The sequence below is a fragment of the Gymnogyps californianus genome, chromosome 3, assembly GCF_018139145.2.
Source record: "Gymnogyps californianus isolate 813 chromosome 3, ASM1813914v2, whole genome shotgun sequence".
Classification (NCBI taxonomy): domain Eukaryota; kingdom Metazoa; phylum Chordata; class Aves; order Accipitriformes; family Cathartidae; genus Gymnogyps; species Gymnogyps californianus.
The window spans coordinates 69,652,827-69,667,313 of record NC_059473.1 but is presented as its reverse complement, the minus strand read 5'-3'; the positions used below and the strand labels follow the sequence as shown (position 1 = coordinate 69,667,313).

The window sequence follows — 14,487 nt, the reverse complement described above, 5'->3', positions numbered from 1 at the left end:
AAAAAAAAAACCAAGAAAAAGTCTAAGTCCTAATGATATGAAGCATTCAGCCAAACAAAACTAGTGCAAGCTGCATGCTGTGACAACCAACAAGCAATGAAAAAAATCTGGAGGATCATGACATCCTGCAAGAGCTTCCCAGTACATTCAAGAAAGTGAATGAACATTTATTGAAGTTGAACTGGTTGCACAAAGCCCTCTGCTGCCAGGAATGTTATTATTTGTTGTCAAGGCTACTGGTTTTGGCCCATTGAGGCCTGTAGGTAACCGCTGGGCAGGGAAGGCTTTCATTTGGATCATTAAAAGCAGAGCACGGTTGCTCTTTGTGTTAGGTTACTGAGAGCAGTTCTGCTTAAAACAGCTGGTCCTCACGCATTCAGTAACTGAATCTCCCCTGGGTGTGAATTTGGGTCCTGATTCCTCTTCGGAGTCAGGCTGTGGTTTCTGATCCTGCTCCGCACTGGAGGCTTCCCGCTGAGGTGTAGCTCCTGCTGGCTTCTAGAGCTGGACTCTCCACCACGCTGTGCTGCCCACACCCTTATCAGCTCTCAGGGGAAAGCCTCAGGCAATGGGAAAGGGAAGGAAACAGCAAAACATGCAGAGCAGATTAAATTAGAGAATGGTGCCTACTAAGTGGCCACATGAAGTCACCCTGTAGAGTGCTGTCGTTGCCACTTCAAATGGACTTCTCCCAGGGGAGCCTAGGTGAGGTCTTTTACTAGCTCCAGGAAGGTGGAAACAAGGGGCAGAAATTTTGCTGTTTGGTGCTGAAGAGGTTGGAACAGGCAACACCACAGAAGGTTATGACAACTAAACCATGGACTTCGCTGTTCAGGAACAACTGACTCCACCAAATAGTTGTTTCTATTTCAGAGGGGCTTTTCAAAGGTAAGCAGAGCTGTAGGCACCTCAAAGATTAGCTGAATGTTATCAGTAAGTTTAGATAGTATGTTGGTGCCAAGTATTCAGAATTCCACTTGTTATCAGATTTGATGGGGAAAAGATAAGTTTGAAAATTGTATTTCTAAGTGATGTATCTTCATAGACGGCAGAAATTAGGGGAAAATAACTTTAGAAGCAAAGATGATGATAATTGTGGACAGCTGTTACTCTGCTATTGGAAGGAGCTGCTCCTTTCCAGACATGCTGGGCTCAAGGTAATCTTTGAACAACTCAAGTACTGTTGCCCAGATAGCATAAACAATCACATTTTAATTACTATGGCAAATGTAGTAATTATCATTTTAGAAATGCATTTAGTTTCTTTCTCCTGAATGGAGCATGGAAGGATCTTGGGGCATAATATTTTCAGATTTGGAAGAGTCTGAAACTACAATTGTGTACATTTCTAAAAAGAAAATAAGTAGCAATCACTAATCACAACAATAATTCAATTGATTTGAATTGCACAAAGTAATATCTTGTAGGTCTGGAGCCCTTGTATCCCTCAGTCAAAGGTGATTGTAATTGACTCACATATCTGAAAGAATTTGGGAGCAAGAGAAATTCCATGTAAAGTTCTGTGAAAAAAATGCTTCAATTTAAAATGCTCATAGCTATCAGAGTTGCTCACTATTTATACTCGAAAGGTATGTGACATATTTCTCCTTTGGGCAAAGTCACGAGAGTATTAGATGTGAGTTCTGGTGACCAGGTTTATATCAAAGGCAGTAGTGGGCTACCTGGACCTTTGGTTCTTGCGCCCTTGTGATCATTTTTCTATTGGGCTGTGGAATTAAGTCTAGTAACTTAATTTCTTTGACCTTCAGCTTCCCTGTTAGTAAAATGGAGATAATGCGACTTAGCCAACATTGAGAGAAGTGTAAGGAGGGATGTATGGATTCATAGTACTGTTATAAGTATTTTACTATTTCAGTTTCCCATTCCCCAAGAAAAAAGACATCCTATATTAATTTGTGATGATTCATAGCAAATTTTCAAACCTGTAACTACACAGTATCGATAAATCATAAAGTAGATAATTCTTCTCATAATTCTTTGTAGAGGGTTATACATTCATGTTTACTTGAACAATGGTAAGCGTATGCTACCGCATAAGAGCTGTATTTATATAATTTATTTTACAAAAACCCTCTAACTTTTACTATTTGGCTACAACGTTGCAAAATAGTAAGTATTTAAATCTTCAGTCTTAGCCTTCCAGCTATACCTCTTTCCAGTGAGAATTTCCATAAAAATAATAAGCTGTGTTGTCATTGCTATGCCTCCTGTCAGTAGCTCCTGCTTGGTCAAGTGTGTGTTCATCAAGGTTCTTGTCTTGTTGATATGTGACTGCTGTAGCATTGTGGTGACTTCTGTCAGATAATGCAGCTGTCTTGAACTCCCACATATGAGAAAAAAAATACAGCTATAGCCCTTTGAAGAACTCTTATAAAATGTGTTTCTAATTAGATACATATAATAGAGAGTACCAGAGGGATTTGTTCATTGTCACAGACCTTCAGAGCTGAATTTCCGCAACAATTTGCTGAAACACGTAGACAACAAGAGGCATTTATGACTGCATGTGATCCAGAGATAAGAGATGTGCTAGATCTGAAGCATCTGAAATAAGAAGCAGTGGGAAGCAGAAGCATCCTTGTATTTCAAGACAATTATACTCAGTGTTTACCCGCAGAATTCAGGCAGCAAACACTTAATATAACATTTCAAAAGGAAGCAGTTTAAAACATACTTTTAAAAGGCATTTTTAAACCTTATCTGTAGTCCAATAACAGCAGATGCTTGTTGAAAGAGTGTATCTAAAAGTCAGATAAATTTGTCATTTTTTTGGTGACTAGACAGTGGAAAAGAGAACTTTCACTTCTTCATGTAAGCATAAGGCTCTCTGCTGGGACAAGCAGCTCCAAAGTGCCTTGGAGTGTTCTGCTGGATGTGCTATGCACAGGGAGCTTTTTAATCAGCTGTTGCTTACATGCAATGTGACAAGTTATGCCATGAACAGCCGATCTAATGAAACCTAGTTTCCAGTGGCTCTCTCCTACATTTTTTTCCCCTTCGTGTTGACTGATAAAAGATGATCTTGCAAGTCTTTCTCTGTATGAGGACTAAATAGAGTATCTCTTCCCATTTGTACGTCTATTTTCCTGAAACTTTTGTGAAAAAATATCTTTGAATCTTCTAGTCTTTTGTCCAGTTTGCTTAAAATTTTTCAGGAGCACAGAATTTATTTCAAGGGAACAGACAGCATATGGATATTACTGCTTAAGTCTCATTTCTTTGGGAAATGAGTCTAAATGCAGTATTTAGAACTTTCACTATAAGAAATCCAATTATCTTCATGTGTCAGAAGGAATACTTGTATTAACTCCATCAGAGTATATGCATACTTGTATATAACATTGAAGTATCACAATAATTGGCAAAATCCAGCAAGTTAAAATGCTGCAAAGTTAGAAAAAAATGCCAAATTAAGGTTATTGAGTCTAAATTAATGTTTCCTTCTCTTGTTCTGGTAGTTATAACGCTCCATGTTACGTGCAAAGCCAGGTGTACCATGAGCAAGCTACAGGAAAATTAAATGCTCAATATACTTAATGTCTCAGAGCTGGGTTTAAAAAATAGTATGAATGTGTTAGACCATGCATCTGAATTAAGTTCCTATGTTCCAAAGTTCTATGAGCAGCCTACGCTCAAAGAGTAGATGTGCATTAGAGAGGCCATGAAATCTCCATCCCTGGAGATATTCAGACCTCAACTGGACAAATCCCTGCACAACTTGATCTATGCTGGTCGTGTTTTGAGCAGATATTAGACCAGGTGACCTCTAGGTCCCTCTTGACCTAAATAAATCTATGATCAGTGACCAGATCTATGGACCAGAAAGAGCTGTCCTATAAAGTATATGTAGTCTGTATGCTTTAATTTACCTAAAATTACTTCTGTGTAAAGCAATTCAAACCTTTAAAACTGTATTAGCTTCCATTAGATCAAAACAATATTTATCATAATTCTTTAAAATCTGTACATGGTCTACCTAATAACTAGACTGGTTGACAATTATTTGGTTATCTATAAAAATAAGAAATCGGAATAGGCCTAAATTTTACTCATGTTGGATATAGTCTCACTTTAGATCTCCTGAGAAAGGACAGAATTGTATTATTTTCACAGTATCTAGAAGAGTAAGTAGAAAATGGCATGTTGAATGATGGACAATCTGATGCAAAACAGCACTTCCAAAAGAAATGCAAGAAGAATCCTACATAGTTTGTTGCTGAATTTAGAGAATGAGATTGTCATTCATGACAAACAATGGTGTGCCATATATTTTTTGTAAGGGATGGATAGCGTACAGTCTAAAATATTGTCTGCTTATTCAGAAGGTGATATAATACAGAGAGGTGCAGAAAACAGTGTTTCCTGATTTGGAAAAGTAGTTTAACAGAATTTGATGGGTAGAGTTTGGAGAAAAGACAACAAAACAAGAAGAGTAAGTCTGTAAATACTTGAGAGAAATGGATCGGTGATATAAAAGGAGGAAATAGCCCTCAGCTATAACAGGTAGAGAACAGTGTTGTGTCTCTGTCGTATTTCACACATATGCAGTGCCATGGGTCTGTGGAATGCAATTAGCAAACATGCAGAATTGAATTGTGAACAACTGGAGGATAGCTACAACAGCCATTAGAAAAACATTTGTAGATCCTAAGGTTTATTAAATGATGGAATAATTTGTCAAGGGAAGTTCTTAAGCACAAACATTAGATAAAGAGTAGCAACAGCAGATCAAACTTTATTATACAAGATTCTCCAGCATTACGGCAGGGAAATGTAGTTTCCAGTCCTAGCACAGAAGGTCTTATGAATACAAAAAAGATATAAAGTAGTGGACAGAAGGAGATAAAACATGTACTCCATTACTCACATCAGATATGTGAATAAGAAGTTTGGCAACTGCCAATGAACAGATATTGCTTAAGCATGAATTCTTCTCCTATACACTGTAAAACAACACAAAACAAAACCAAAAAAAAAACCCTGAAGAAATTGGCAATTTAAAATACAGTCTACCCCTGAGGGTGTTGAATAATTATGAACCATGTTTTGGAATGTCACAAAATATATTGATAGAGACAGCTGTCATGACCAAATCCCTCCATATTTTGTAGAAATGTTGCAAAATAACCTATAGATATAGGTTTACTTTCTTGAGGTTATATATATAGGTTTAGTTTCTTGAGACTAAATCTGAAGTGTTGCAGAATCCAGTGCCTACTTCAATCAGACTTTGTTATTTAGTAAGTTATATTTGAATAACCATTTGAATAAACAGCTCTGCACTTTTCACATATAATTGATATTGCACGCCTGTCTTGATATTGCCATATTCCCCATTTGAACAATAATAAGAGATCCAGATTAGTCTCAAACTCAAATGTCAGATCTATCAACTGTTTTCTCAGATACAGATTTGCTGGTGTGACTGAGTACTCACTAGGTCACTCTAGATTGTGTCTGTGAAAGGGAAGAATTTATTCTTGATTCTCTTTTTTATGTAACATTTTTATTCGTATGCACCATATTTATAGTCTGGTTTTGTCTTGGATGGAACTAGTTGTCTAACGATCTAAGTTTAACTCAGTTGATAGTGAAATTATTAATGCACTGTTTCTCTCTTCCTCCCTGCAGTACGCTGTCTGGCTGGTCCTTTGGATTACATGGAACGTGTTTGTTATCTGCTTCTATTTGGAGGCTGGGGACCTTTCAAAGGTAATTTACCATTGGATACATTTAAGCCATCAGCAGTTTGTTAACATGCCCCAGTCGAAAGGCTACGTTCTGGTTTACTTATCCTCTTAGTGTTATTAGAATGAGGGTAGTATAACTGAAATTTGGAGTATTCTGAGTATGTTAGAAACTTTTAATCTAGACAGTAATGAGCATATACCTTCTGATGCCCACAACAATAATGGTATATATGCTTTCAACAAAAATTACCTCTTTTTGCACCCTCAGTAATTCTGCAATGCAAATTTCACCTCTATGAGAGACATTAATCAGTGATTTCATGACTACAAAAGATTACCATCTCAAGGGTAAACAAATATTTTTTGTAACATTTAGCTTGCTGTTACTTAGCTGGATTCCTTTCAGGGGTCTTATACCACAGCATAACAATCGTAAAGCAAGGTGTCTTTCATCAAATTGAAGTGTAAACTGAGGTGCCAGAATAGATTGCCATTTGGCTACAGCAGTGTTTTTTGACTTTGTGCTTCTGGTAGGAATGTTATGATTGAACAATTATACACAGTCAAAATCCATAGGAAAAATATGTTTTCCTAAGAATGACATATTTATAGGGTTTTATTGACACTGTAAGTGTCACACATAAAGTGGCAGTTGGTAATGGGCTCAAACCAACATCTCAAACCAAAACTCCTGCTTTCTAAGGCATTCCCAGAAGGCTGGCAATTTATGGGGTAAAAGATAAGCAGTGGTAACAAATGATTTTGTTAAAGTAATAAGCTTCAACTGAGTCTAAATATTGCTGTCTATGGTGAGTTATGCTCACAGTGGGGTGAGCTGACCATCAAGGAGAATCCCACATGTGAAAAAGATCACATTCTCTTCTTGACTCAGATATTTAATTGCTGTTCCTGATTAAAGGGAGTTTAGCCCAACTGTAAATTACAGATGTAATTCTCTGATCCTTTGTGAGTTACTGATATGTTATGATGCAGAAAGTTAAACACAATTATAGGAAGAATAAATGAGGCAAAGATACTTCCTTATCTATATTTTCTCTCAAATCACCCCCAAAGTACAAAAAATACTAGAGACTGGGATATTTCATCCCCATGTATTCTGTTTCTTCAAAAGATGCTGACTTCAAAGGGATCGGAATTTCATTTCCTGAGGGTGTAAAGTAATTTTCTGCAGGTAAAACGTTACACTTTCTGTGTTTTATACCTTCAGACAGGCCCATCTCATTAAAAGCTTGGCAAAAACAAAGTAAAGAAAAGAACTTGCATATATAATCTTTTATTTGGTTAAAATGCTTTCTGTATTGCTAAGTGAACTAATGTATATAACAAACCCGGCACCTGTTGTACAATTATATTCAACCCAATCCACTGTCTTTCCACCTGCGTGTTTCAGCCACCTGCATTCCTAAACTTGTAAATGTTGGGATGTTTATTGTGTCTGGGGAAGTGAAAGGGGGTGGGAAGGAAGGGAGAAAGGAGAAGCAGCTGTTTGAGCACTGTGTTTTAATGGGTATAAAACCAGCTTAAGAACACTGGTAAGTGCTAGTTGGAATAAAGATGGGCCAAAACCAGTATCTAAACCTGGAACTGATTTTTTCTGAAGTCTAGGGCTGTGTCATCTAGAGTGTTTCCCAACCAACCATATGGTTCAGGCTTATATTTGGATGCAGTTAAAGTTTTTATTTGGTCTTTAGAGGTATTATTTGTTCCAGTGATATGATCTGCCTTGAAATACCCAGTAGAGTATATTCCTTCCACTTCAGCTGGTTTTCAGACCAACAGCATTGGTAAAGAGAGGGAGAAAAGGAAAAGATCCTAGAAAATGGATTTAAGAAATAGGTACAGATTGACTCATTGTCTACAAAAGGTCTAATTCACACATGGGACATCACTCTCCTCTCCCTTTCAACTGTGAATGGTACATCAAAACTTCTCCACATGATCAAATCTTCTGCAAGATCTAGGGCCTAGAAATATGTGTCTAGTGGAAAGATACCCAACTGTTTGGATAGATAAAACTTATCCTCCTGTTCTAGATCCTTCAGAGGCTCCTACTGTTTTACAGATGTAGGTATCCTACAAAATGGATCATTTTAAGTTTTATGTCTCTCAATCACATTCATACATCTTGCACTGAATCTTCTTTATTATTTATATATTCATCTGGGAATAACTGCAACTTCAAATCTATAATGATACTCCTGTGTATTTTTTTGTGTTTGGAATGGCACGTAGAACCTTGAAAAAAGCTCTGGGTCTGAATCGGTTCTAAATAGAGAATAAAAAATAACCTTTAGGTAAGTACCAGAGAGATGCCTCTGAGGTTGTAAACCATGAGAGAGGATCCGGCACAGCATGGCTTTAGGAATTCGTAGGTTAAAATTACAGCCTAATAATAGTTCAGCTGGGTATAGTTTATTTTTATATGTAAAATTTATAGCTTTCTACCAAATAAAATAAAAGAAAGGTGTTTTCTTTAAGTTTTGAGAACAGCTTTTATTCTATATGTATGTACTATCATCACCTGCTGATACAACACAGAGGACATATTTCAATTGTTAATATACCTTATTACAAAAGGCTTGTGAGCTTCATCCTTTTTATTTTAGTTGTGGGAGTGGAGGTCATGACGTTTTTACAGCTTCTCCTTATTACACTGAAACAGGCCTGCAAAGACTCAGAAATTTTTAGAACAATGAGGTAACAATCTCTGAAGAGACTGAGGAGGCTCAAGGATTATTAGTGAACAGCCATGCAAATCTGTTTGCATTATACACCATTACAATCATATATATCTTGTGGAAAACGGCATCACACTAACTATTTTCTGTCCTTGAGGCACAGTTGTCTTTGCTGAAACTCTTTCACACCAAGCTGGAATATTTATGGCTTTGTAACAAAGGTTTGTAACAAAGAGGAAGTGCAATTACTTGTTCTTAACCTTGATTGTTATGTGAATCTGTGAATGAATGCCTAGAAAACCCACTTCTCAGACTTACTTTTCAGTATTACTCTTCAATAATATTTAATTAGTCTGTGTGTTGTTTTGCTTGCTGGTGAGTACCATACTCAGTATAAGACTTTAAGGTTTCAGGAGTGGTAATATTTATTTTCGCCTGTGGCTAAGCAAAGGTAGCATATGAAAAGCGTAACCTCTTGTCTTGAATGAAGCACATCTGAAGTACACCAGTGAAACAAAAAAGAAAACGTAATAGAAAGCATCTCTGAGAAAATGTAGCGTTTCAATGATTTGTTTAAATATATCAAGAATGGACAGAAGGAACTAGATGCAGCTATCTCGGAACAACAACAACAAAAAAAGCCCCTAAAGCCCAACAAAAGTTAACAGTCTGTTTAGCATTTTTTACTCTCTTCTTCAGACAAAACTCCCATTTACTTCTATGGGATTCAGTTGCAACCTTTGAAGGAAGACCTACAGTAGAAAGAGTGCTGCAAGTGCTCATGTAATGAAGAAACAGCACTCTTGTTTCAAGGCATTTAAAAGCTTCCCCTAATGATGTCTAAAGATCCTACAAGCAGCACAGAAGCAGAATAAGAACTATCGAACTCCCATTTTTAGTTTAAAAATGAGTAGACATTTTTTTGCTGAAAAAAATGCATGGCTGAGGTTGCACTGGTCCCGTCACAAGTGTGGGAGTGTAGAGATACTGCTGCTGACAGTTACTGGAAGTCAAGGCGGAGGCTGGACTTGCGGTGCTGGACAAGGGGGACCAGCTGGGGTTCAGGGTCCAAAGCAGCCCTTGCTGCACATGGTCCCAGCCTTGTGCCAGTACTTTTGGTTCTCCTTGCATGCAATCCTACTCATGTGACCAGATACAAGAGCTCTTCTCTCACTGCTGCCTGGCTAAGCTCTGGTATCACTTTGCTGTAGTCCCTACAGTACTATGTGAATATGACCAAGAATACACTTTTTCAAAACTCATTTTAACTGTCAAAATTAACTTAGTTTCTATTTGTGCAGCATTCTTGACATCTTGCTTATTTATGCCTAAATAACATACAAAGGTTACATTTAATATATTAAATCATAAGGTTGTACTTACATGTCTTTTGACACAAAAATTAGGTGTCTGAAAGTCAAACGCTCCAGTATCAAGAAATGCCAGAATTAAGGTTGCTTGTATAAGCATAATTTAGCTCTCTCTGTACATTCATTTTTATATAGCTTTTAATTATGCAGTGACAATTATATTTTTTTCTTTTTCATGATCCTTTCCTTAATCTCTGTACAGCATGGCCTATTTTAGAGATGAATCAGGTTTGGGAACTGAGTGAGGCTTCCATACTGGATCTTATTCTGTGTATTGCAGCAGTCAGAAAAAGCTTAATAAAGGGGCAAGGAAAAAAAAAATTGTGCTTTTCTTACCATGTGTGGCCATTACATATTTTGTTTTCTCCTTATTGGCCATTATGTAATTAATTTCTGTACTTCATACAAGTAAATCTTGTACTTCAAATCTGCTCTGAAAACACGTAGAATACTATGAAAGCTTATGTACAGAACCATGGCACCTAAGCACCCTAAGCACAGTGGCAATAATATGTACATAGCTCACCATGTGTAGTTAAAGTGCAGTTCCTCGTGATTTTAGCACTTATTCTACAGAGCTGAGTTGCAAGCTACCATTCTTTAAAAAAAAAGTTCCTATTTGCATTCAAATGAGGTTACTTCCTTTCCTATATTGTCCTGAGCTGCAACAGGGGGAACATGAAAGAATAGGAAAGTTTAAAAAAATACACTTATTTAAAATTGAAATTATTAAATATGATACAAAGAACTGAATGTACTGTAGCTATTAAAATGTAAACTAAAGAAAAATATGTAATCAGATTGTTTTCTACCAGACGTTTTAAGGGAAATCAAATGTTTCTGAACACATTTTCTCCTACCCACCTCAAATATCTGCAAATATAAGATAACTTAGACCCACGGAATCACAGACTAATTCATCTTGGAAGAGACCTCTCAAGGTCACTTAATCCAGTCTCTTGCTCAGAGCAGCACCAACTTCAAAGTTAGATCAGGTTGTTCAGAATTTTAGCCAGTCAAGTTTTAAAAGTCCCCAAGGATGGAAATTTCACAACCTCTCTAGTTCTTAACCATTCTCATTGTGAAAAACTTTCTCCTGATATGCAGTTGAAATTTCCATTGCTGAAATCTGTGACATTGCCTCTTGTCCTTTCACTGTGTACCTCTGAGAAGTCACGCTCCATCTTTTCTAACACCCCCTTTAGGCTTTTAACTGAAGTTGAGTACTTCAGCTTTCTTTTTTTCCTTTCTGTAGTTGAATTCCTATTTCCAACCACACACAGCTTGTTGCATCTCACAAGAAAAAAGGTAATTATCATGTAATAAACAATCAGTTCACTTTTCACAATTTTACATGCTTTACTATGGAAGAAAAATAAAGGGTCTTCACATATATGTAAAGCTATATAGTATCTTAAGTAAAATGAGAAAAGATGAAGGTTATCCTTGTTATCTGGAAGAAGCAATAACACATTCAAAATGAATTAGAATCCTTTAATTCAAAGACAATTCAATTTATCTCAACATTTAAGTTGCCTGATATTGTGTTTAGGGAAATACTGAAAGCATTGCATATAAACCTTGCAGTCAAATAAAATGCTGAAAATGTGTAACGCTTCCCCTTTCTTGTTGAGGTAAGTATGAATCAGGAAAGTTAACCAAAACTTGGTGAAAGCTCCCCAGTAACTGATAGGGAGCAGGAGGAAGGCAATATGATAGCATTGCTGAGGAATACCCCTGGGGAGAGAGACAGCTCTGGGAGTACAGAGGAACTACTGGAGAAATGAAGGTTTAAGGAGAGAGTTTGGTGCTGGTTTATCATCTGAAGGTATTACTCACTCTGTAGCTGAACTGCAAGTTTGACTGTTTTCCACATCATGAAAGCAGAGTAATAAAGACAAATGTAAGAAATCATCTAAGTGGGATTCCCCAACTACCAATGTACACTGTGATTAAAATCAGTGTTTTCATACTGATAGTCATGGTTTGTAGTAAAGTAAGGCCAGAAGGGACTTCAGGATATGGCTAGTCCATTCTCCTGCTTCCAGCCAGGCTCAGCAACCAACCTGGACTATGGGAGAGCATCTGATGCAAAAGATCTTAAGGAGGAAACGAGCAGTTTAGAAATCAACCCACAGCTGACATTCATGCATTAACAACCTTTCACCTCTGATAAATCTGCCTTTCCCTTGTTGACCTGAGCTGTTAGTCCAGGATTAGCCAGATATGGCTGACTTTTAGTAGTTGTAGTGCAGTCCATCCCTTCTCTTTTCCTTTTCCATTGGATGACGCTAATGGGAAGAGGAAGAGGCAGCAATGGTCGTAGCACTTCCTGCCAACAGACAAATTAACTTCAGCCCTGCATTGCTGGTGGGAATAAATGGAAGGGGTGGAAGGAAATATGGAGCCCATGTTTCCTCCTACCGTTCTCATTTGTCCCCACCATCTTATCCACCAAAGTTATAAGGACCAACCAGAAATAGGCACGTTGTAGTATTTTTCCACTTGAATATCCCAACATTGTCAAGCACGCATCCACCTATGTGTCTGACTTTCACATACTACTGCTTGGATTGATACCTAGTTGCTCTGAAATGCAGTTTATATCCATATGCAAATTAACTGCAATAATGCAAATTACTTCAGGATATGATTTGCATAGCTTGTCACTCATGATGCTTAAAAAACATGCTGGCTATGAGTGCTGACTACTTTATTCAGCTAATATACTCTGAATTTAAAGGGACAGTTTGATATCTAGACGAAACAGATGAAAGAAGGAAACAAAATAAATGGTTCATTCATCTTCAGTGTAACTTAGTTGTAACAAAGCAATGAACTTGGCAACAAGGTTGAACTTACACCAGTTACACATTCATTCTACATTACTTCGTGTCCATTAGTATAATCGTTATACTGCTTTGATTCCACATTTACTAATTATTTTTGTAAGGCGGTGGTCGTTAACAGTTAAATGTCAATGTTGCACATACTCTAATAAAACAACCTGCAGGATGTTTAATTTTGAACATATTACCTTCCTTGGATGTTGTTTTAACAGATGTCCTGTTAAGATAACAGAGAAATTAAATTAGTTTTCAACTCAAAGCATCTGGTTAACTTTGTAGGTAAATGCCTTTGAGCAGTAAATCTGACCAGGGTTTTCAGATAAATAGCTATCAGAATGTTTTAAGTAAATGACTTTATTTTTTCACTTCTATTACTCAGGGCAGATTTGACATGCTTGATCATATATCTAACAGATGAAAATTGAAAATAGTGCTGGCAACCAGCAGTGTTAGGTTATTCTGAGGGTAGTTTCATGGGTAGATACTATTAAGCATGCTTATGGTTTCAGATAATTTAGTTTTGCAGCAATTTTTAAACTTCAAGATCTTTACCAGCTAGAAGATAACTGATTATAAAATTTAAACTGTTTACTACTGTAGACATAGCATATGGTGGAAAACATTTAGATAAAAGTGGGATTTTTCATCTCTTTAATGGTGAAGCAAACTGTGATAGGAAATCATTCAAAGTATAGAAAAATATAAAATATGGTTGTATAGATTTTGCTTATTGTACAAAGTTTATCTTTTAAAATTCTGGGATATATTTTATGTTGAGTTCATGAATAAACATACATCTGCATATTGACTTATATACACACACTTTTCCCATAATCTAATAGTTACGCACTGAATACAGGAACACATGAAAATGAGTAAGCGTAGTGACTGATCAGATGATAATTCCATATGATAATTTACATTTGTGTGTACATATTGTATAAATATCATATATGTGTGTACATATGTATTAAGTACCTTAGTTATACTGTTAAGATCAATAAGCACACATTTTAGCATATGCCTTACAACTGCATATATTATAGTTATATGGAGGTTTTAGTATATATCTAAAGGCAGTGCCATGGATATTTCTGCAAGTCTTTCACATGCTACAGCCAAGACATTGCAGGAAAAACAAATACATATTTATGAGATTACTTTTTAATATTTATTAATTATATTGCAGTACCATCTAGTGGCCCCAATTTGATATCAGGGTGCCATTATACTATGAGCCCTAGAAACACAAAATATAAATAGAGCCTGTCCTAAATGGTGCACAGTCTTAGTATGTGATGTAACAGAATAAGAAGTGTGAACCAACAAATAGGAGACTGCAGGAAGAATGCAAACCAGTGGTATATCTTTGAAATTCTTCATGAAGTCTGTATTTTCTCAACCTTCTCATCAAGTTTTCCCCATGGTTCTCATCCCTATGAGGATGGATAGGCAAGTGACTCAAACCCTTACTTCTGATGGGGCAGGATTTCCTGGTCCCCCTCTGTAAGGAAATCACTTCTGAATACTATACTGCACCATTGCTAGCATTTCACCAATTGTTTAAGGCACTGGGCGAAAAACTGTTGATTTTGCTTAAAATGAAAAATCAGAAGATAAACTTAATTCCAGTGAAGCAGATGCTCAGAAGATCACAGCTACAGAATGCGCGTTTGCTGTGACAGCTCTTCTGCAGAGCTGTCTGTGCCTCCCATAGACAGGACCTTTCCTATGGGTATATAAATCAGGCTCTGGAATCAGCTATGGACAAGGGCTGAAGGGTTATTTACCATAGTTGAAAGCTGGGGAGTCTGCCAGAGCATCTGCTCATCTTTTGTAAAAGTATGAAAACGTACGA

General features: G+C 36.9%; 1 protein-coding gene across 1 annotated transcript in view; it reads left to right on the top strand.

Annotated features, from left to right (window-relative positions):
* Nucleotides 1–14,487, top strand: part of NKAIN2 (sodium/potassium transporting ATPase interacting 2) — a 475,734-nt gene that overhangs the window by 208,981 nt on the left and 252,266 nt on the right. The window contains exon 3 of the mRNA XM_050894206.1: nt 5,653–5,733. Within this exon, the coding sequence (XP_050750163.1) occupies nt 5,653–5,733 (81 nt within the window). The remainder of the gene's footprint in view (nt 1–5,652; nt 5,734–14,487) is intronic.